At 43.9% G+C, this 24030-nt stretch overlaps 1 protein-coding gene across 6 annotated transcripts in view; it reads left to right on the top strand.

Annotated features, from left to right (window-relative positions):
• Positions 1-8764: 8764 nt before the first annotated feature.
• The window catches only part of GALNT13 (polypeptide N-acetylgalactosaminyltransferase 13), a 110532-nt gene continuing 95266 nt past the window's right edge, over positions 8765-24030 (top strand). Inside the window, exons 1-6 of one of the 6 annotated variants that reach the window (XM_027458447.3) lie at positions 8765-8918; positions 9822-9971; positions 16131-16176; positions 17561-17641; positions 18290-18389; positions 19060-19307. In XM_027458447.3, coding sequence (XP_027314248.1) covers positions 19166-19307 — 142 coding nt within the window. In that variant the 5' untranslated portion in view covers positions 8765-8918; positions 9822-9971; positions 16131-16176; ... (1 more) ...; positions 18290-18389; positions 19060-19165. The remainder of the gene's footprint in view (positions 8919-9821; positions 9972-16130; positions 16177-17560; positions 17642-18289; positions 18390-19059; positions 19308-24030) is intronic. The other 5 variants (XM_027458444.3, XM_038182327.2, XM_027458445.3 and 2 more) reach the window with 5 other exon arrangements.

The raw sequence follows: 24030 nt of genomic DNA, 5'->3' as shown, positions 1-24030 counted from the left end.
AGGACTTAGTTAGAAGGTTTTACTGTTCAGCAGTAGAGCACTCATAATTCTAATAGATATTCTGAAATAAATAAGCTTAGAATTGGGCAGCTGTTCCCAAATTAGCACTGTCACAGAACTTGACTTCTTCTAATCCTTTCATTATGCAGACTCCAGATTTACTTCAACCCACAATACAGCACTATGCTTGAAATTTAACTCATTCTTAGCTACGTGCTCCTTCAGCATGAGTGACTGCATGCAAAACCACGTTGGTCTTTCCAGGGTACACAGAGATGCAGGAGAAAGCCAAAACATTTCCTCTGGTGAAGTTAGAAGCCCTAACTGAGTTAGGAAAAAGTCAATGGTGGAGAGCAGCCTGGTTGGATCTGCCATGCGTGGTGCTGACAGCAGCACCGAACGAGGCAATTGAGTCACTTCCAGGCGTGGACGTCACTGGGAGGCTGGCTCCAGCACAGCAGATGCTCTCCCAAGGTGTGGGTGGCATTTTTCCACCACAAGCAAGATTTCAATGAACGGCATGGTTTCAGATGGATGCGTATAATGCCTTGCAAAATTAAACCAAATGTGAATGCATTTTTTTTTTTTAACATGGGAAATTCTGCAAGCAGTATAAATGACATTTGGGTTCTGCCTTGGGAAAACATTTGGAAAGAGTATTTACAAAGGGAAATCTAGTTTCTCCTTTCACAGTGCACCTCATTTTTTACAAGTAGCATTTCTGTTATTGTTGTAGGTGCCAAGGTCAAAACCCTCTTTATTTAAATGGAGTAAATGCAAATGTGCTGTGAGACACCGAGTTTACACCACAATGGGTAATGACTGTTCATTTATTTGTAAGAAAGAACATTTGCGGTTTATTTTTGAGCCAAAAAGATTGTTGGCCGTTATTATACGTATGAAAATGTGATATCTCATTTAAAATGTGGCAGCAGCTACTGACAGAAGCAAAACTAACCCCCAGAAAACCCTGTATATAGAATAACTGCTTTCCAAATATGAATGAGGTCACACTTGGATGTGATCTATGTGTTATTAAAATCAAAGATTTCCCTAGGCAGAAAGCCATTAAGCCTGAGTTAACGCCATAAATATCTAACAGCTACTTCAGGTGAATAATTCTGATTAAAATACCGCTGTAGCTTTCTCAAATCACACTCCATGAATACGGGTCTGGAAATTAGGAAAACGATGTTGAGCAGTTACCAACTTGCTTATAGAGGTGACAGGGGGGAGTTTAGGTGCTTGGTGGTACGGCTCTGGCAGGGTCAGCGGGTGCCAGGGGTGCTTCTGGCACAGCCTCGGTTCGGTGGCTGTGGTGCCTGCACAGGATGCGAGGATTTGGACTTAATTTCCTCCTCTGCCTTGCAGAATTTCAACCTGCAGCTCCCATTCCCGGGAGAGCTGGCGAGACTGCTGGCTAATGAGGCAGGAAGGAAATTTCTCTCAGTCCACCCTATTAAAGCTGTATCACTTTGTACAGAATCATTAAGTATTAATTGGGCCAGAAAGAAGGCAGGGGGATGCTGTGGATAGCTGAGCCCTAAGCCTGCTCCAGCCAGTGTTTCATTTTCTCCCGTCAAGCTGCATTTTGAGCAGGGTTTGGCCACAGGCCTGCCTGCTTGCAAGTAGGAAATTACTGTCCTTGCTGCCATGCCTGGGGATGTGGGGTGCAGAATGGGGACAGCCACCCTCACACCTCCTGAACGGACCGATTCTGATGGCGTGGGGCTGGGCGAGCAGGGATGTCTGCAGAAAGTCAGCTCTGAAAAAAGTCGGCTGAAAAAAGGTGCTCAGAAAAAATCTGCTAGGCCCAACAGAGCAGGGCTGTCTGGCAGTGTCAGCTTCAACCACCTCCCAGTCCCAGTGGGTATTTATTGCCCCACAGCTTACTTGTACATCTGGACTACCCCGTGGCTCACAGTCAAAGGAAAGGGGATCTTGATTTTTAAAAGAAAAGCCATTCTGCTTGCCCTTATGGCTTACACATACGCAAGTACACAGGCGGAATGAAAAGGAGAACAGTCAGACGGAGAGCTACATCTAACCAGTGCCACCTCAAAGGAAGACAAACTTCCCCGTTCGCTGCCAGGGGAGCAGCTCAGACGTGCCCTGGTGTGCCAGCCTCCCTTCCCCTGTGCGAATTACTTCTCTTGTGGCTTACGAGCTGCCTCAGGCATGACCTGCACGGAGCTGGATCAAACTCCCGTTATCATTTCATGTTTTCTAATTCAAGACTGCCATTTCTAAACTGTTTTTCTTTAATTTCAAGAACTCTAGCCGCGTTGGTAAAACATTATTTTTCCTCTGAGTTGAGACCAAAAAGACGGTAATCTCTCTGATCGATGCCTCTGAGGTTTCCAAGAGAACATGTGCTGAAATCCCAAAGGCAGTTTTATGGTGTGAATTCAAGATGCTTCCTATTTCTAATAAGAAAGCTGTATGATTTCCAATGTTCAGTGTTGTTTCTACGTGCGATTTTGAAGTACAATTTGCAATTCATGCAGATAGAGATTGGAAGCACAGATTAAGAAAAAAAATGAGAGGATAACTCTAATAACAGAAGTTTTATCTTTAAAAAAGGAGATCATTGAAGGGGAAAAATAAATTGTGTTGTAGGAAGACAAGAGGGTCAAAGAAAATTGAGTTTTACTAAAATAATGTCTTAATTTATCATGTAAGTTTTACTAAGAGAAGCCAGAGAAATGATAGTAGATGTGACCAAAATTGTTTCTGAGCTTTTGCAAGGTGACAGAGCCTTATAAAGTCTCTGATGGTGTAAAATGTTACGAAAATCAAAAGCAGATACTCCAAATATGGAAATTTCATGCATTTTTTGACAGAGAACCAGATCCTGTCCCGCGTAATGGAACAACTATTGCACTAGTGCAGTTCTGCGACCCAAGGGGCTATGATTGTCCCTGTGGTCCTCCAACGGAGGCAGTGCTTGGTACACCTTATATCACACGGTATACCATACACTGATTTTTGAGGTTCTTTGCCATGAATTTAGGACTTGGAGGAAGGCTCCTTAAGTCTTCATCCATGTTAGTACATTGAACTTGCTTGGGACCATTCTCTGGCATGGGATGGCCTCTTCCTCCACAGATGAATAGGCAATCCAGTTTTAGCACCTGCGTGCAGGTGCAGAAATGTCCCTTAGAATTTAATTTACTTGGCCTCTGGGACCAAAGACGCTTCTCAATTAAACACTCTGTTAAGGACTCAGTTGTGTTGATATAATCACTGTAATGGTGACTGAGAAATGAAAACATCCTGTAATGACATAACCGGATCACTCAGTTTTCTAGGCAGTGATTTGTTTCCAAAAGTAAATCAGGAGAATGAGTAACCAAACTTCTCTCTACCCTAGGAAGGTAAAACTTATCACCTGGAAAAAAAATAAAAAATCATAAGTTAAGTGTCCCCTCCCCTCCCAAATGAGTTTTCTTAGCTTAATTGACTTAAAGTATTTTATGTCCTTTCTGTTTTTAACAACTAGTCAAAATTAAATCACTTCTGGCCTAAAATTAATGGTAAGTCACAGGTAATGAAAAATCTGTACTTCAGACACTCCCACAATGGATGAAAGAGCTTCACTCAGAAGGGTATAGAAGTAATAAACTTGTAATAAATGTCAGAAAGATGTGAGCCCTTTATTGGAAAAAAACTCATGTACTGCTTTTAACAACTGAACCTGTCAGTTATATAAATGATAATGTGCATTGAGGGAAAGTAAGCTATAAATCCCTTATTTCTGAAATGAAATTTCATCAAACATGAAGAAATAGGTTGATGACAAAATTAATTCTCTGTAATGCCAAATATAGATGCATCTGGATAACAGTGTTTTGAGTTCAGAGCAAAAAGGGTTTTCCCAAATATTTTCCTGCCTGATAAAAGCTTTGCATCCAAAAGTCCCCGTGTCCTTTCGGTCATTCTCACTACAAACTGTGGACAATTTTGGAATATTATTTTTTTCGACACTAGCAGGTATTGAGTAAAGGCTTTAGGGCCAGTTGCAGGATGCACACAGTCAAAAAACAGCAGGCTGCTGCATTCAAGGGAACCATGAGAAGAAATGCTCTTTACTGTCTCCAGCACAGGCTGGTTCAATGAGTAAATGCAGACCTCAGGGTGCTCAAGACTGGCTTCTCACTAGACCTGAAACACATTTCACTGAGTTCACCGAGAGCTGAGATTCTTCCTGGGCCCACAGCCAGAGACAGAGACTCCCATTCACTACCTAGGTTTAGGTTTGGTTTTATTGATGGTTCCCAGCTTTATGGATCTTACTCTTTTGTTTAAAATTGGAGCAGACTGAAGCATTTGAATAACAAGCAAAACATGGAGTGGTATTAATGCTAATGCCCTTACTTCCCTTCCATTACCAGAGAAATGAATTTTATTCTTCAATTAAACAAACAAGAAAAACATAAAAGAAGCAGAGGTAAAATGAAAAGAAAGACAGGACAACCTGTCTAGAAAGACAGGACTACTTGTAGTAGCCTGAGGTTTACCCTTTATAAATAAGGAAGGCGAGACACAGGCAGTTACTAAGATGTGGGGAAAAAAAAAAAAAAAAAAAAAAAAGGAAATTAAATCACAAAGCCCAGATGACATTTGTCTAAGAGTCTCGAGGAAAGTGAAGTCTGAAGTAACTGAACTACTGCCAAATGTATGTAATTTATCATTACACACACCTACTATATCAGATGAGTGGACTAAGTGTCATATCCTGCCTTAAAAAAGCTCTAAGATTTGTGTTCAAGACATAACGAGAGTACAGGGCATGAAGTATTTAAATGCAAGGGTATTTCAACCTTCTCATATAGGGCAGGAAAATTTATCTCAAAGGTCATCCAATTTCTTTTCAAATGGTAAAACCAGGCTGTGTCGTTGTAAAGGAAATCTCTGTCAGAGGAGGTATGGGATTAACTGATGCATTAGCTGTGATTGCTTTAATATTATAAATGATACTTCACGGGTTTGATGAATAGTTACATTTGGTTTACCTGCGGTTCTGCATTTGCAAAGATAATATAGAGAAAGCAATAAAATTGAGTAAGTAGAACAGTACAGGGCTGCTATTACCTAAAAATAATAAATGAATTACACTTGAAGGCAGTATACATGCAATAACTGTCAGTCGGTTATCTATCAGCCCATTTGATTTCTATTAGGTGGTAGGAAAGACTTCTATATTTTGTGTAATTATTGATGTAAAATTCAGATGAAAATGAATTGGTTTCTTCCTTCAGCTTTGTTTTCCTTTCTGCGTAAGACCATGCGCAAGTCAAAGGGATCTGTTCCAGAAAATAAATATACATATTTTTTTTTTCTCCAGCCTCACCTGCCAGAAAAAAAGGTTACCTTCTGGCATGACAGATTGGCTAGAAGGTCATGGTAGATATCCCAGTGGAGCTAGGGATACATTTTTTGGCACAACATCATATATACATTCTAAGTAATGCAACACAATATTTAAAAGTACTTGCCAAGAAAACACACTGGTTTTATTTAAATGCTATTCAATTCCAGCTCATTCAAGCTTAGCAGACGTGAACTTACGCAGGTCTCAACCCACTGGTAAGCAGGCTGACAGGGATGCTGCTAATGTATCTGGAAAGCAAAGGGGTGTTCTGTATCTCTGCTTTCTCTGGGAGGGAAAAAGAAAAGTTCTAGTAGGAAAAAAAAGAAAGTATAGGGAAAGATGAGTATCTGTGAAGATGTGGTGCAGCTTCTGTATAAGGGGAAACTGAAGAGACCAGGACTTTCCTACTGCCTGTAAAGATAAAGGAATAGGAAAGACCAAAGCATCTGAGATCACAAATACCATAAAAAAAAAAGTATCAGAGATGACTGTCCACCATTTTTTCAAAATACTAGAATGGAAGACCACCATTAAGAATATTAAGCAGCCACTATAAAACTAATGTGGAGAAGCTGAGGTACTTTTATTTAAAATGTGTAATTAATTTTGGAACTCTGTAGCTTAAGCTGTTGTTGAAACCAGAAGTCAAAAGAGATTAAAATTGATATTCAAATAAATTCACAGAGTTTCTATAAATGTATGTTAAATTCAATGGACGGAATGCAGCCCCCACACTGGAAACTCCACACTTCTAATTGCTGGAAACACAGATTGCTGAGAGAAGTAATCTTTTCCTTTAGGCTACTTTATGTTTTCTCTATTTCTTATGCTGCTTTCCAAGCAACCATTCCAGATCACTGCCTTTGATTCAATCACGTATGTCCATTCTTATGTTGTGTGTCCTTTGCCATTACATATTAGGTATTGTGGATTTTTTTTCCCCTCAAAAAATGGGATTCTGTTTGTCATGGTTACCAGCACACCACTCACCCACAGTAAATTATAAAACAGATGCTTCCGTGTAAACACCACGCTGTTACACAAGCCACACATGTAAAGTTTGCATACCTAATCTTGCATGTTTTATTCATTCCTGTACCTCCACGGCTTTATTTTGCATTCTTAAATTGCGAGGAATTTGTTGCTCTAAAAAGGACAGTACTGCTATATAATGTTGTCCAATGCAAGTTTGGAGAAAGAAGTCTTTGCATTTGGCCACGATGTACTAAAGGATGAGAGAAGCAATAATGAGTGACAGACTAGACAGGTTACTGCAGAGCCACTGACAGGACTGAAGCAGAGCTGCTCAATATGCACCACCTGCACTGAAATCCCCTTTCATCATTGAAATCTGAATTGTCAAGGCCTTTAAAGGTGGGACGTGGACAACGCGAAAGTCAGGAGAAGTCTTGGTACATGCACATGAAATGACCACTACTATGGAGGAAAAAATAAAGTATAAAAATTTTTTGACATGGGAAGTATCTTTCATACAGTAGTTTAGAAATCCGTGCCATCGCATTGTCAGGAGCTTGTTGAAAGTATCTTAGTAACATTTGGAGATTTGCTATTTTCATGAATAAAGATAGCAGATGTCTATTATATGAACTAAAAAGAAAATTATAGTGAAAAGTGAACATTTCTGCTCTCTGACAGCGCATGGCAACTAGTCAGGTGGAGAAAACCATCCTTCTGGGAGACAAAACTGCTCGGGAGTATTTTTATGTTGCTCTTTCAAACAGGTGGCATTGCCTAGAATCTAACATGGTGCTGGGACGGAGTGAGTAACGCAGCCACTGAATTTTGTTGTTTATTTTGTATTTATTTCTTTTAAGGGACAGTACTGTTTTAACCAGTTGACCCTGTACTAAGAAGGATTCCAAACTCTGTGGGGGTTATTTTCTTCTACTGTATTGATTCACTTCTTCCTACTTGGAACAAGCATCCTAATATTAGTATTAAAAACGAACAGAGAATACTTTGCACTTACATAGGCAACGTGCATTTCTGCATCTCAACATACTTTACGGAAAGCAATTAATGCTTACTACACCCATGTGAGGTTAGAGATAAGAAAGCTGAAATGCAGAGGAATTGACTTGCTCAGCCTCAGAGAAGCACAGAACCACGGATATCAAGTCTTGTGCTCTAACCACTAGACAAAGTTGTCTACTTTGTTATACTAAGTCTATATTAGGAATAATTTAATACTTTAGAGGCTCTGTATCACAAACGCTGAACTGACTTTGTACCTCCATAGAGATGTTTAAAAACTCTGAGCAATCCTTCTGCATGTTTTGAGAAGAGAAACAAAGACCATCAAGCTATTTATTTAAATGTTATTTTGGAACATACTGAAAAACGCTTCTATTATTTTGTTCTGAGTGCAAGAAGCACAAAGTGTTAAGAGGCTTCTCATCCTTATACAAAGCAGCCATTCTATGCAGTCAGCCCTCAGTGTCAGGAAAGATGTTATGCAACTGACTAGAAACTTTCAAGTCGAGACTTTTTCACCTTGCTGTGGTGCTGCTGACCCTGATGGTGCACAGGTAGGAGGATGGAGGAGGCACTGCCACCAACCCACTGCCAAAACCCAGAGCTTCCTGGAGCCCTTACCCTCCACCCACTGAGAGTGTCTATGTGCAACCCTTACCTCCCTGTTAATGTAAGCAGGAGGGGCTGGTTTTATCTTTTCTAATGAGTGAGATTTTCTTACGAAAGCAACAGTACTTCAGCCAAAGCAGAAAACATGCTGACACTGCTGACACAAGAGGTAGGGCCCCGAGATCTGTGGGTGAGGGTGTGAGAAAACACTGCATCAGTAGGCAGAGGGGTGAGGTGGCAGAAACTCTTTGAATTTTGCCACAACAGCGACATAGATCTACTTCAGGGCATGTGTTTCAACAATAATTGGTATATATTTTTTTCTCAATGAAGAAACACAAGGTTTTGAAGCACAGCTGAACCTTGCTGCGGGGTCTGGCAGCTGGGGCTGGGACAGGGGGCAGGAGCACCATTGCTTAGCCTTCCCCACCGGGCAGATGGGGAAGATGAGTGCCTTCCCCACACACTGGGGATTGCAGACAGCAGGCACAAGACTGCCAGTGAGCGTTAATAACGTAATAAAAACAATAAAGGGGAGATTTGGTTCCGCTAGCTCAGTGGCTCCATGAGGAGCAGCGAGCAGCCGGGCTCCCCATGAGGCGCTGAGGAACACCTCAGGGCAGCAGGAGCGGCCCCCTCAGCCCTCGGTACAAACACTTGGCCCCGTTAACACCTCAGCACCACAACCGAGGAGCTCCGTGGGGCTCGGGGAGGCTCCGCCGGGCCTGACCGGGCCAAGTATCGCGGGAGCCGGGCGCTGCCGCAGCCGTAGGGCGGCGCCATGGCGAGGAGGAGGCGGTGGCGGAGCCCGGCCCAACCCAGCCCAGCCCAGCCCAGCCCCGGGCAGCCCCGGCCGCGCTCCGGGGCCGCTGCTGGCGGCGCTCCGCTGCCGGCGCCATGCGGAGGAGGAGGGCGGCGGCGCTGCTGGAGCTGAGCGCGGGTGAGCGGGGCGGGATGGGGATGGGGACGGAGATGGGATGGGCACGGCTTCCCCCTCAGCATCCTGAAGTTCGGCGAGGGGAGGGATGAGACGCGCTGGGGTTTACGCCGGGCACAGTGAGGGTTATGTATTTGCGCTGCTCGGTGGCTCCCACATTTTGGGGAGGGAGACGAGGCCTTAAATCTTGTGCTGGGTCTTCAAACGGAGTTTAACATTTCCCTGAGCGCTGCCCAGGGTTTACAGCGCCGGATTGCCGCTGCGGTGGTCCCTAAAGCCAGGTGCAGGGGCTAACGAGGGCGCTTTTAATTGCAATGAACTGCCGAGCTGGCACCTCACGCAGAGCTTTGGTTAGGCTCGTGGCTACAGCTGCTGTAGGATTTTCTTCTCGTTACAAGCAGTTAGGGCTAGCTTGAAACCGAGAGCGTAACAGGGTGAATTTGGCTTCCCCTGGGATCGCCTCAGTGAGGTTTGGGAGCAGTTCCTGCAGGAGCAGGGCTGTGAGGATCGAGCTCACAGCTCCTGTGTGCGGCTGGTGTTGGTGTGAGCGGTGCCGAGAGCTTTGGGGGAAAGCCAGGCTCACAGCTCGCAGCCTCCTCTTCCACTGCCGGAGAGCCGTAAGAAAATACGAGCATAAACAGCTTCACCTTCCCGGCACAAATGAAGAACGAAGGGGACGGCGACATAGCCCGGCATGGGCTGGGGATTTATGGCTCTTAACTCCCCCCCAAACACCAAAATGATTCCCTAAGCATTTAGGAAGAAAAGAGGTGGCACATCTGTTCCCACCACCCCAAGAACCCTACTAAGAGGGGAGAATAAGTTGTAGAAGCATCCCTTACCAACTGTGGCAAAGCTCACGAGCGCTTTATATTTGAGAATCAGACTGTGTTACTTTCCTCCTAGCGTTAAGCACGGTCGCTTTGGGTTGAGGCAAAATATAGCAGAGCGCTACCTGACGCCTCTGTCAGATGGCAAAAATTAAGGCCGAGGAGGAAAAGCAGAAATGCTTGGAAATAAGGAACTCGGAAACCCTGTCATATTCTTCTGCGTAAGGTAAGTAACAATTCTAGCGTTTTTGTGACGTTAGCAGATGCATTCAAGAAAATAATTTTCCTGAAAATATGTGAGAGTCACTTTTCTGAACATAGGAAATACTGAGTACAAATTATATATGGCATAGTGAGATCTGCGTGCTCTTGGCATGCCTGTTTTTCTTCAGAAACTTGGAGATTAAGAAAGAACTAGTATGTATTCAACTACTTCTTGATGATTTAATTTCAAGTCAGAGTGAGTATGATGTGAAATATCTAGGTTGTCAAAAACGGCCTTTTTAGTAGTCACAAACTTTGCTATTTTGAGGCTGTTTTGTGGGATTGGAAATGGTGAGAGAGTTTGGATTTCTCAGCATTTTAAAGGGGTCTCTTTGGCTCAGGTACATAGAAAAAGGCACAGCTGGGCCATTCTCATCACAAAGCAGGGAAAATCACGCTTCCAGCTGGTGCAGCTGCAAATGTTCCTTGGCAGGTACATCCTCCAGGTTCATGTGAGCAGGGATCTTACCACCGCCGTCTGCTTGGCTGATCTGGGTCGAGTCGGCGGCCACTGCCGAGCGCTGTGTGCGGGTGCTGAGTGCGGGTGTCTGCATGCAGGCACCAGGCATCCCTCGGTCACTGCTCTTTCTGGCAGTGCAGGGTGAGAAGCCAGCCTTGCAAACAGGGTTCCCACAGGAGACTGTCCTACAGAAGGCACTGGTAGGTTTTCTGTTGGTTGGTGGTTTTTTAAGTGACACTGGTTTCAGCTCTTTAAAGTTTTGGGCTTGTAGTTCTGTCTTTACTCGCAGAAATATTTTTCCATCGAATGGGTTTGGTGCAACTCAAGTGTTTAGCTGTTCTTTCAGTCTTGCTCTGATGTTGATGATGAATGTGCCAGCTTGGATTGTTGCTGCCAGGGCAGCCGGTTCCACATCTCACAGGACACATAGCATCGGTGCTGGCAAGCCACACGTGTGTCAGGAGATCCTCGGGTGCCTGGGCTGTGTTCTTCCGTGGGTGTTTGGCACAAAGCCTTTCCCTGGTTGGTGTCTGCCTTGCTCCAACGTTTTGGCTCCCGTGTCCCTTAGCTGTGACAAGGTCGCGCAGCAGCCTGCAGGGTCACCGTGCCTGTCTCCTGCTGGGGCAGTGGGGTAGCTTGGGGAGTGGGTTGGGGAGGCATCACCTTCACCAAGGTGAGGAGAAGCCCTGCAGGCTGGTGACCGAAGGCTGCTCGCGTATTTATGGCTCTCACTGGATGGCTGCACCTCAGGGGAAGCAGGAGGGGAAGGTGCTGGAGGGGGACTTGGCATTTCCAATCTGTTATAGCACCTGGGGTTGGCTTTTGATACTTGGGTATTGAGTTTATCCCCGTATTATTTTAGGATTGGTATTTTAGTTGGGTTTACATTTTTGTGCTTCTTGCTAACAGGTCTGTAGAAACAGTCTGCTGTAGTACAAGGCCAGTGTGTGAAGGCATGGGCTGAAGGCAAGCGAATTATTTACAAATTCGACATCCTTTACAGGCAAAGTGGCTTACAGAGAGGTTGCTCTGAACACAAAAAGCTTTTAAGCTTTTTTTTTTTTTAATGTCCAGATATTGGGGATCCAAGACATGTGTTGCTTTGAGGTATTGATTCTGTGAAAAACTGGTGCCAGGCATATTGCTCAACTCCGGCTGGAACAAAGCAGCGTGAAATAGAGTAGACTTTTATTACAAAGAAGTTTGGTTAGATGAATTAATAAGCCTTTTCCACTTTAATTTCGGAGTCATGGAAATGGTTTTTAAAATGAAGAATAGGTCTATTTTTAAATGTCAAGCTGCCTATTTCAGGAGAGGAGCGAGGGGGAGAAGCTAATTCTTAAGGCACAAAACACTTGATAGCTCCACTAGATGCACCAGATTTTTTTTTTTCCTTACTGAATGTGAAGGAGCTTCCTGTATCGATCTCAGGGATTGACAGTTTGAATAGTGGAAGTTCTCCAGGTAACTATAGAGGAATTAATAAACTGCTTGTGGTATTTGATGATGATTCACGCTTTTTTTTGGAGAGTATGGTATATATTTAGGTTTGGTTTAATCGATGTTAAGTCAGCTTTTTTTGTAGGTGAAATTTGTTTTAAATATAGTTATTTATAATTAAGGTATGTCTTGGAAAAATAGGGTGGCAATCCTTATTATTTTTTAAAGCAAGCTTGCCTCTTCGTTTTAAAAGATAATTACTCATGTACCAACTCTGATAAATTTAATTTATAATGCAATGTAGCACATATGGCATTGAAACTTAAGCAGTGGACTTGTTCGATCTTGCTTTGTGACGCCGTGGTCCTAGCACGCACGGCTGCAGGTCTGTGTAGATAGAGTCTGTCCCTCCACGCTGGCCGGTTGCCATTTGGTGCAGTACTGCCTACGTTGCACTCTGATTCTGCAGCAGAGGTTGACAAAAATAGTAGTGCCAAATCTTTCTGCTACCCCTGCTTAAATGTTGTTGTTGCCTGTCTCTCCTCCTGCAGCTTCAGTGAATCACAGGAGAGCTACGGGAAGCATCACGCTCACTCTTTGGTTTTGGATGAGGACTGAAAACTCCAGATTTCAGACCAAGTGGACTCTGGCCTGCTCTCCTTAGGTGTAAAGGACATTTGTGATCACTCCTGCTGGAGAATTTCCTCCAGCAAACTTCTTTCTGAGTACTCTTCAGCTGACCTACCTGCCTTTTGCAGAAGCCAGATGCAAACGGCTCTGGTAGAGCAGCGGCGTGCCGTAGATCAGCTTTGGAAGGTTGAAACGTGGCTTTCCCGGAGGCTTTATGGATGCCTTCGCTACTGAGTAGATTTAATTTTTAAAGATCATTCTGCTGCTATCACAAACTGAGTTTTGGTTAATATGGCCATCATCTGAGTGCCTAATGTTGCATCATAGCAAGGATTTGTCCACAGCAGTGACTTAATGTGTCTGGATTACCCAGTTCATACGGTAGTCTGCTAGTCTCATGTACCGTGCTCTCGTGGTCAGTATCACAACAGCAGCTGTGGGCATCTCAGCTCTCTGTTTCTTAGCCTCTAGCCCAAATTCTTTCAGTAGGTATGAGAGGAGCGTTTGAAAGGCTGTGAATTGAGCTGCTTGCTAACATATAGAGATGTCAAACAGAGTAAGTTTCAGTGCTGAGGCAGTAAAGTTGCATATGTTAAAAGAATGGTTTGTGTGACAGATAATAGATTCACTGGAAAATGCAGTGTGCCTCGCTTAAATAATGGAAAGGCAGGAAATTACCAGCTGAATCGTTACATACTGTAACTCCATCCGCTTGCTCATCTTTCTGAAGCACCTGGGACCTGAAGGGTGTACGCAGTCACTGATGTGTACCCCCAGAGGCCAGCCAGGCCGTTTTCGGTCCCCCATGCCCCCAATATCATGTTTTCCCCCTCACTATCCTCAGTTTAGGGGGATGTAAAGGAAGAGAGTAGGAGGGATTCTGCTGGTAGTATGATGCTGTGCACAGCTACTGGGGATGCAGTCTATATGGGAACGTGTAGCTTTATACAACCATGCTTAATGAAATCTATGCTATCAAACACCCAGACAAGCAGCAGGTTATCAGGAACAGGCATTTCTGATTTCGCTTTGCAGCTGCGAGGCCCTGCACCTGTAATACGTGCTGCTTATGGCAGCAGCAAGGATGGGGATGTGGTGCAGCGCCACAGCTCTGCCCCTGCTCCCCCGAGAAGGCAAATTGCTGCGGGTACCGCTGGGGGCTCTTTGCTCTGCCTGTGCCTCTGCTGCTCTCGGTGCTGTGCCCATTGAAGCTTTCCTCCTGTGTGGTGAAACTCAGGTGCCTGCCAACCAGGAGATGGAAGCAGGCCTCCCTTTTCTATCCCTGTGAGGTGGCAGTGGGATTTTGGGGTGCTTCGTTGTGCTGGGGCTCAACGCTGCTAGCTGGCACAGCTCTGGCACAGATGGGGCTGTATCTGGTGAAGGGGGGGTGCTCAGGGTCCCCTTTGTGCCCAGAACACGATCCTAGGGCACGTGGCAGGTTTGGCTGTGGTTTCACCAAGCTCTGGATGATTTGGAAAAATGGCATTCGTCCCCATTTCTGATTTCGTGCCTTGTGGGATTGTTTCAGAACCAAACAGCGGCTTTCACGGTAGTAATAACTTCCAGTTTGCATCCTTTCTTAGCTAAGCATCTAAAAGTTGGTTCAGAAGTCATTGGGCAGCGTAGGTGTTGTTGGGAGCCTGGGTGGCTAACGGGGCTTTGCACAGGTGGGAGGCTCCAGGGCTGGGAGATCAGGCTGAGGTTGGAGTAGTTCTGATACTGGTTTGTGGGGTGTAATCCCAATTCTAGGATACACCCAGAGCGTAGATGGACTCCAGGACTCCACCAACCTAACAGGAAAAGCACAGTTACAAGTGCTGAGTGATAAATTGGGCGATTCTTCTGGTTTTCTTCGGAGGAGCTTCTGTAAGCAGTTTGTTTCTGTCTTGCCCAAGGATTAGGACAGTTAATTCATATGCAGCTGTAAGAGTGGCGGTAGATTAAGGGGCCATTCAAGGATGTGCTCGCACTGATTTACAGTTGCTGGCCCTTTGAAAATGTGCGGGGATAAAGCCCCATTAATATTTTTCTGAATAGAACAATTTTTGCATGCAGTCCTTGAAGGGCTGCTGCCTTTGGACTTGCTCTTAGTCCCACTGCTGTGTTGCCACAATTAGTGTCTGAAGTCCACATCTGAGCCTGAAATCACTGCGAATCATGCTGATAAAGTGTGAAAACAAAAAGCAGTCAGAGGAAACCGTCAGGCTGTGAAATAGAAGGATGCTTGTGAAAGGTGCCCAGATCAAGATAAGCAACAGGCATGTTACAAAAAGCTGCTTCCAGTGCCACACAAGGTGTCCATGCAGTGCTGCAAAGTGCTGCCATGGCACGGCCGCGGAGGGAGCCCCCCAGAAGACACCATGGGGCCGTCACCTTTTATCATCGGCAGGAAAATTACTGGCTCAAGAGCCAGTTGTGGGTGTCGTCAGTGCGCTGGCGTGGGCTGCGTGTCCAGCTTTGGAGGGGTGAGCAGAGGGAGCAGAGCTGGGGGGGGGCTCCTCAAAGTCCTGGCCCTGGGAACGCTCCCCTTTTTTTCTAAAGAAAGGATCGTTTTTTGTAATTTTTTTTTAAATCTTGCAGAACTAGCGTGGAACTAAATTAAAAGCTGCTTAGGCACCTGCATGGGGAAGTGATGAATGCCGTAGCTGGGAGTCCCCGAGGAAATTAAACGTTCCCCGTTCTGAGCGGCTCAGTTGTGCAAAATAAATGGGGCACGGGGCTGTGCGGTGCCGTGCGGGAGGAAACGCTGAGGCACCGCTTCGTTCCCTACATGGGGTCTGCTGCGTGTGCCGAGTGGGCTCTGCCGAGGGGACTCCTCAGTGCACGAGGGGCAGAGCCACAACCCCACAAATTGCCTTTAATTCTGCCGGTTTCTCAGAGCCTGACTTTGCAACCTGCATAACATCCCCTTACCGCAGCGTTTTGTCGTGGCGGTTTTAGGAAAGCCTGGCAATGCACGTGACTTCTCAATTTGCATACTGTTTGCTATTTTAAAGCCCTGTTTTTATTGCTTACAGCACTGCCAAACTGCAGTTTTTTTGGGGCAGGGATTTCCCTCGCTTTGTTGCTGCTACATACTGCTTTTAAATCCGCTTTATTCTTAAAGTGGCAGCTGAAGAGCCCAGCACGTTCACCTTCCTCTTTCTCCTGAAATCCTGTTGCTCTGTATTTTAGTAAAAAACCAAACAAACAAAACCTGGATATTATTTGGAGAGCTTCATTGCTTCTGGAGGAGGAGCCGTGGGCCATAAGGATGGCTGAGATGGTGGAGGTGGTGCTGAGAGGTGCCCCCGGACCCGGTGAGCTGTGCTGGCCGAGGGCACCCAAAATGCCAGGAGGGTGCCAGGCGTCCCCTGGACAGGGTTCTGGAAGGAGCCCACTTTTTGGAGGCCCTGCTGCGTGCACATTTGGGGACCTGCCTCCTATTGCCCCATAACGGCGTGCTGGTTTCACTCTTTCCCCACCTTGGGCGCCTGAACTTCCCGTGCCCTGTTCATGCCTAATGTTTTACAGAAGTGTCCCAAGACACCAGTGTGAGTGGTCTGGGCTTCGCGTTTTATTTATTTATTTATTGTATTTTGTTGCCTTTAGGTTGCAGAAGGAAAAACGTCGCTCCTCTGTGCAAACCTAGGGCTAGGTAAATATTTTCCTTCCACTACTTTTCAGAAAAGCCATCTCAGCTGGTCAAAACAATCATCAAACTGCTGCCCCAGTGTGAGGTGCAGGTGAGGGGGAGAAACATCCGTCCTGAAACAGAGCTAAATGTAAATATTTTCCAGTTACAAACTTACATTTTATTAAAAACAAGTAATTTTGCCTGCAACTATGTATATTTTTTTCTAGTTCAACTCCAGTGTTGAATTGAAAAACGATTCCATTAGCGTAACCTGCCCATTCATATGCATCTGCTTGGAATTCAATACAAATAGGTTTTTCTAAATACATTTTCTTAAAAACAAACAAATAAATAATAATAATAATGGGCTTGGTGCTGGCTGGGACCTCCAGGGAGCGGGGTGGCCACTTGCCCTGCTGGCTGCGGGATGCGGCTGGTGCTAGGAGGCCTCGGGGAGAGCGGGCAGCCCCCTTCCCACCGCTTGGGCTGCATCCTCCTGCACCTGGGGGGATGATCTGGGGGCTCCCTCCTGCCCCAAGGCCCAGCTGCTGAGCTTGAGGTCCAAAACATCGGCCTCGTGTGTGGGGTTGGCCCATGGTCAGGCCTCCTGGGGCAGGTGACTGGGACGGCACGGACTGCGGAGCCGAAGGAGCTGTGGGTGGCTTTCTGTGGGCGGTGAAATCTCCACTTAATGTCTTCCTGAAAACCAGTATTTATAGGGCACGAGGAGCAGAAGGCTTGGTTCTGTGCCCCTGGTAATCCTCAATTCTTAGCAGAGCAATTTTTGGCCGGGTTAATGGTTGGCAGGTGAGGACAGAGGCCACCCCGCAGCCAGGTGCCGGGACGGAGTTACCCTGCCTTCGCCGCACCTCAAGATCAATGCAAGTTTACATTTTTTTTGAAGAAATTCGAGGACCATTTAATCAAAACGTTAATTGTTTAAAAAAAATCCTGTCACTGCTGTTAACATTACAATAGCTTGTTGTGCTGCCTTTATTCGAGCCCCCGAAACCTGCACGGCTAGCAGTGCTGCAGTGGCTCTTGTACAGATGATTTGTTTAAAAACCACGCAGCGCTGGGAACAGGAGATTTTTCCAATCATCTCTCTATGGCTGCTATACTTCTGAGGTTTACTCAGTTATATTAAAACAAGAATTGATGAAGAAAAAATTTCTTCTGTATTATTAAGTGCCTGGGGAGGAAGTGCCTTTGTATCTCAGCTGGTGCCGAACAAGTAACTATTCTACTCAAGGCTACAAAAGCCAATTACAGCCACCATGGTGATGCAGGCTGCGTGCGGAGGGTTAACACTTCTGCTATTTTCTCCTCTTTTCTTCTAATAAAGATCAGTGTTAATTTGTTTTTCTTTTTGTCATTTTCTTCCTGTCATTAAACTTTTGGCTAGCGGGAAAGTGAATTGTGCTAACCTAAACCAAGTATTCCAGAGCCCTTGAAATTTCAAATCAACTGGCTGTGAATCATTTCGGTGAGGAAAAGAGCTATTGGTTGCATTTACATTTAAGACAGATGAAAAACTTTATTGACTATTACATAGTAAAATAGCACTCAAAGAATAATTTGAAAAACTATATTGTTCACTCTCTTCCATCTCATTTGTTCAAATGAATTGCAACTAAAATGTAATTTAAACTTCTTATAAAATATTTTGGAACCGTTTAAAATGAAAATGACCCCTTAGGGAAGCTCCCTTAGCACTGTTCTTCACGCGTTGAACAGGAGAGAGAATTGGTGAGGTGTCTGGGATCCTCTCGCATCTCCCCGTGTGCGGCAGGTGTCTGTGGCTCTGGAAGGGACAGACACCAATTCACCATACGTAACGTGGGATTCACCATGTGTAGCATGGCAAAGGAAGCAAAGCTGGGCCAAGAGCGAGTTGTTAAACCAGGTGATCTGCCCCTTGGGGTACAGCTGGATGGAGAAACTGAGTTTGTTATAATTATCCCCCTCCCTCCCCCCCAAACTAAGATAGAGGAGTGTTATGGACAAAATGAAGTTTTGTTAAGATAGGTTAAAATGCAGATAAAACTTAAGAGAGCTTTCTTCATAAGCAACTTGTTTCTATTCTAGAAAAGGCAGTCAGGTGGTAAGGATGCCTTCTGTTTGTGTTTTACAGGCACTTGGAAGGGTATCCAGTGGCTCGGTGCTGAGGCAGCGCTTTGGGAACACGGCCGAAGCAGAGCTCCCACTCTCGACATGGAATGCAGTTTATAATGGTAAGAATAAGGTGTTTAAATATGCTCTCAACATAGCTTCGTAAACTAGAGACTAGATATGGAGACCCTCACACTTAGCTTTTGTTGTCCAAATTTCATACAAGAGCCTAAACGTGTAGATGGGGAAGTGCCGTATTCTCTTGCAGGTATGTTTGGTGGTAAGGCTGTGTGCAATTTTTTTTATATGCAAGATTTGAAAAAAAAGTGCTTCTAGTCTTCAGAGAACTTATTTAAAGTAGCATTATAAACTCTTCCGTTGAGGAAAAAGGAAACTTCTGTTCTCTGTGTTAATGTCTAACGTTCAGCAAAATGATGAATATTGGTTAGCTCAATCTATTAGCACTACTTTGGCCTTTTGTGTGCTCTTTATTAAAATTTGTTACATTGCATTAGAATGATTATTTATATCATTATAATGATTAAAGTATTGTGCTTCTAAATGCAGGCATCTATGGAGACTACCCTTGCAGTATGCGAGTTTAAAAGGTTGCTATTCATGGGGAGATGGTAGAAAGGCTTTAGCTTGTGTTTGAAAACAGAAAGTACCTGCATATAGGGAAAGAAACAAATACGTGATATAAAAACGCAGCGTTAAGATGTATGTGGTTTTTTCAATTCAGGTTGTGTGTACTTGTTAGCTAAACATGACCTTTTTTTCTTTTAATTGCAGCGGGATGCCTGTCTCTGCTTTCCCGTTGGATTTTAACTGTGGGAGTTGATACATCTCAGCAACTGCAGTCTTTCTTTAGCAATTTAGCTAGCGACAAAGTAAAGCAATGAGGAGATTTGTTTACTGCAAGGTGGTTTTAGCCACTTCTCTCATGTGGGTACTTGTGGACGTCTTTTTGCTTTTATACTTCAGTGAATGTAATAAATGTGATGACAAGAAAGAGAGGTCTCTGCTGCCTGCTCTGAGGGGTAAGTGCCGAGTCTAAGATATCTTTGAAGGTCATAGATACATCTTTTAATTATTTGGCCCCATATTATTCTCTGTACTTTCTAAATTATTTTTCTAATTCAAACAGAGAAAATACCAGGATCTGAAGTACTTTGTTTTATTTTCAGATATCTTACTATCTGACCTTTTGCTGTAATGAAGGCTGAGTCTTGTATGTTTTTTCAGCAAAAACAATATAAAATGTATAATATGTAGTAGAAAAAAAAAAAGTAATTATATTAAGTTCCTTTTTTATATCCTTTTTTAAACAGAAGGCATTCGACCTATAAAAAGAGTTGATGTTCTGTGATTCCTTTTTCATTTGTGAAGTGTACTTACCTGTAAGCTTGCTTTTAAACTCTTATTACTTTTGGAGTAAACATTGGGATTCCTTCAGTCAGTTACACTTCCTGAAATGTCTTTAGTTGGTTGACCTTTTCGCTATGTAATTAGATAATTTGTGAAGAAAAATATTTAATATTAAAATGATAAATTTTATTTGAACGTTATTAACTTTTAAAAAAGTAAATCTAGGTTAAAAAAATAACAACACTGACATATGCCACTGCCGCCACCACTCAAATATAAATTGGAATCGGAAAACTTTAAATTTTTAATTGGAATCTGGAATTAAGTATGAATTTACCCTTTGTTCACTTTTTTTGGTTGGCAAACTGTTATGCAATACTGGACTTTTCATTTTAAAGTACTCTGTTCCTTGGGCTACTTGAAGTGATGCTTTTGCATTGAATTTCCTGAATTCCCCGTTGTGTGCTGGTTAGAATCTCCATGCAGAAACCCCATCTCTGTGTACAAGGAGCACTGCTGCTGCTTGCTCTCAGTTTTGAGAACCAAATTATTTTGAATCTATAACCTTTCTACTTGAAAGCCTGGTAAATGCAGTATTGAATCCGATGCTACACTTTGCATATTGTTCTGTGATCCCTGAAGAACATTTTGATTATAGTGCTGTTTGCAAAATTATGAAGGTGTATGCAGTATGTGAAGACATGGCACGATTTTATTGGGAATTGATTGCATGTTTCTTTTTGTCATATTACTGAAATTCTAGAAGGCTGCTGCCTTGAGGGAACATAATGGGGAAAAAAGTTTATCTGATCAAAAATTAAGGATAAAATAGTGCTTTGCTTTTTATAGTCCTGAAGTGCTATACGGACAGCTCCAAATAAGTGTGTGTGGTTTTGAGCAAATCTTGGATTCCAGTCCCCTAAATCCAGGCTTAGCTTATCTGACTTGTGGTTTTATTCAGTGCCCTAAATATTTTTGCTGTTATACATAGTGATATCTATTGCCATGCCAGTGAATGTGCTGAAAATAAAACAAAATCAGCGTAGTGTTTTGCTTTGTTATGGAGATCTTGCAAAAAAATTTCTGTTTCTGCTGAAATTCTGTGTTCTGGTGGAGCAATTGCAAAAATGTATGATGGCATTTCTAGCTTCCCATCCAACAGGCTACTAAATTCTCTTTACTGTAAGCCTCATGAGCTATTATGGTAGAAATTAGGTGTATCACTTTTTTTTTTTTTCCCCTGTAAAGTACCTGCTTCTGTATCATCATCTTTGTTTTAGATTGGCAAATATGCCATTTATAACTCTGAGGATATAGATTATCTGTAAACATAAAAAGTAACATAATTACAGTATTTAAGTATATAAGAATGTGTGTGTATATGTGTGTGTGTATATATATGACAACAATAGTCACCATACTGATAAATTTAAATGAGCCATGGTAATGCAGTATTTGAAGTCACCCTTAAGATTAGAGAGGAAAGATTCTGCTTACACAGAGTGTGTTTAGAGGTAAAAGAGGTAAACTTTCTGTGCCTTTTTAGTCGTAATTACTGCGTTGTAAATGATTCATGAAGACAACTTCACTGTAGATGTGAAATGTCGGCAGTGATGGTTTGTAGGCTGGGACGCGGCTGTCAGAAATCCCCTCCGATGTCTCGCTGTGCATGGAGAAGTGCACAAGTGGTACGTACGGGAGCTGGGTGTTACAACAGCGAGCTGTCTCTGCATCGGGTTAGTGGCATTGGGTAACAACTTGCAAGTGTTGCCCTAATTAACCTGCGGCTGGCTTACAGACAAGTCGTCTTCACTGGCATCTATTTTTGTACCATGACTGAAGGAAACAGCACACATGTCTTAAGCTTATTTCCTTGCTTAAGAAGAAAATTAATACTGGGCAGTCTTTCAGCAGTCTGCTTGTATCAGTGGCATATGCAGAAACTTGGGAAATGTCCATCAACAGGTGAGCAGTGCTGCTTCCCCGCAGTGTAGGCTCAGCACCCAGAGGGATGAGTTCTTCCTTCGCTGCTTGCTCCTGACTTCTCTGCTTGGGTGGCTGAATGTACTTGGAGGAGCTTAATGCAACGTCATCGCCTGCTCAGGATTTATTGGACAGGAGCAGGTTCCCAGGACATGCATCAGACAGAGCTGGAGGCCCTTCCACAAGCAGCCAGCAGAGCTGCAAGCTCTCCCCATTCCCAGAGCTGCCTTCAGTCTTGCAGCCAGCTGCATGAGGGCCTGAAGGCCACCCTGCAAACTTGGGCTGTAGTGTGAATTTCAGGAAATTGAGTAATTCTGACCATACCTACATAACTTCAGGATTGCTCTAGGAGAGGTACAGGTTTTACGGAGAGCATCACGTTAGGGTCTGGTCTCTTCCCAACGTGCAGCAGAACGGGGCAGCCAGCTCACTGTGCTGGAAGGGGACGGGGCAGTGCTCAGCGTGCTCGTGCTAGCAGAGAGGGGGCCCACCACTGCGAGGACACCCTCTTCTCTTCCCTGGCTGTGCTGTCCTTCCTAAAAAAGCAAGAGCCACGGCTCACTTGGGTATGGGAAGCAGCTAGAGGCAAGACACACACCGCTCAACACCCTGGCTGAGCCAGCTCCTAAGGGAAGGAAAAAATTGGTGAGTCCCTCCTCCCTCCCAAAACCAACTCCACCAAACCTTCCCCCAAAACCAGTACTAGTAGGAATAGCAATTCTGTTTCACATGAGCTTTTATGGACAGCTCCGTGGTTGTGAGGTCTGTGGTGTTGTGGGTTTTATATTTTTGCAATAGGTTGCAAGTGGCAGAGGTGGGTGGAAAGGGAGCTGGCTCGAGGACTAGACTGCAAGTGCAGTTTTCTGTTATGAATTAATTGTGTTCAATCGAATATTCCCAGCAGATGGTTCTTCTGAACCACACAGTAACTGCAACTGGTGGGACACGATGCTCTCAGGTCTGCTTGAAGAAATAATCTTTCTGAGATTTAAAGCAGAAGCCCTTCTTACACGCGGACTAGAAGTTGGTTTACTAAGCACAACAAGCTTACAGCAAAGGAGATGCTGTTTAAGCCAAGGCAGCTGGACAGCCTGGCATCTTATCAGTTAATCTTTATTTTAATTTTCTACAAATTGTAGTAATTCTGAGTGTCCCATAGGGCTTCTGTTATGTGGTTGCTGTGGCCTCCTCCTTATTACAGCCGTGTGTGTGAGCCCAGGTGAAGACGCCGCCCATTGGGGCTAGACTTTACTGCAGAAAAACCTCTGATCTTTAGCTTCAAAACCCAAATTTTTAGTTAAATTTAGTATTTTTGTTTTGAAAGCCATCTTTGAAGGCGATTCTTGCATAGAAGCTTTTAGAAAATACGTGGTGGGCTTGGGGGAAGTGAAGTCTTGCTCTGCCAACAATCAAATGAGGAGCATGTGCCGTGATTGAAACAGTAGTTTTTAAGAAGGTGTGATTATTTTAATTAAAGTGAGTGTGAGTAATGAGATGGAATTGGAATTTTGAATGCTTGCCTTTGCAACATGAATAATGTTATCTGTGCAGCTCTGTAATGTGACTGTGCTTTAGATTTTCACAGTGACGAATCTTTAATATTTTGGTGTCTGGTGTTGTTATGCGGTTTGCTGTTTCTGTGTTATTAACCGTGTGCTCAGGAACTACAAAAGGACTTGTCATAAAGTCGGTATGAGTTATTAAAATGCTATTTTGAGGAAAACTCCGTGGAAGAGGAAGGTTCACCTATTCAGATCCTGCAATGTATTTCAATATTTGGAGAGAAAGGGTCTGTTGTGAGCATGTAAAGCGAGTGAATGAAACGTTTGGATGCTGTATTAAAAGTTTGGGGTTATGGCCAAGTTTAGAAAATAAGGCATTCATTTTGGCAGTTGCCGTGGCAACGTGTTTATCTGTCAGATTACTGCATGCACGGCACCGTCTGCAAAAACAATGGGAGCAAAGATTTTTAATAGCATGCCATAAGGATTTAATAGATGGATGAATATGTACATTGCACTGAAGTCTTGTCACAAATTTGTTGACAAATAAAATCTGAAGAGCTGATTTGGATATTGTGACAACACATTAGGATAATTTATAGATCTTCATCAGGCAGTTCAAGAAAATGCATGGTGAGGGGAAAACTGTAGCATAGCAGGCATCTTTCTTCTGATTGCAAACTTTATTAAAAAGTAAAAAAAGAAAGAAAACCAACTTCTTTACTGAGAGATTTGGTGTCACTGAAAACTACATTTTTCGATTGTTGCCAGTAAATATTCAAATATTGGAAGATGTCAGGAGCACTTTCCATCTGTGGGAGCTGACAGCAATGGCACAGTGGTGATACAGCTGAGATCCTGCTCTCCTTTGCAGCCCCCCAGCTGGGTATCTGGAGCAGCACGTGGCAGG

Source organism: Anas platyrhynchos, chromosome 7 (genome assembly GCF_047663525.1).
Source record: "Anas platyrhynchos isolate ZD024472 breed Pekin duck chromosome 7, IASCAAS_PekinDuck_T2T, whole genome shotgun sequence".
In the NCBI taxonomy this organism is placed as follows: domain Eukaryota; kingdom Metazoa; phylum Chordata; class Aves; order Anseriformes; family Anatidae; genus Anas; species Anas platyrhynchos.
Note: the sequence above shows the minus strand (reverse complement) of the source record. Positions and strands in the feature narration are given on the sequence as shown.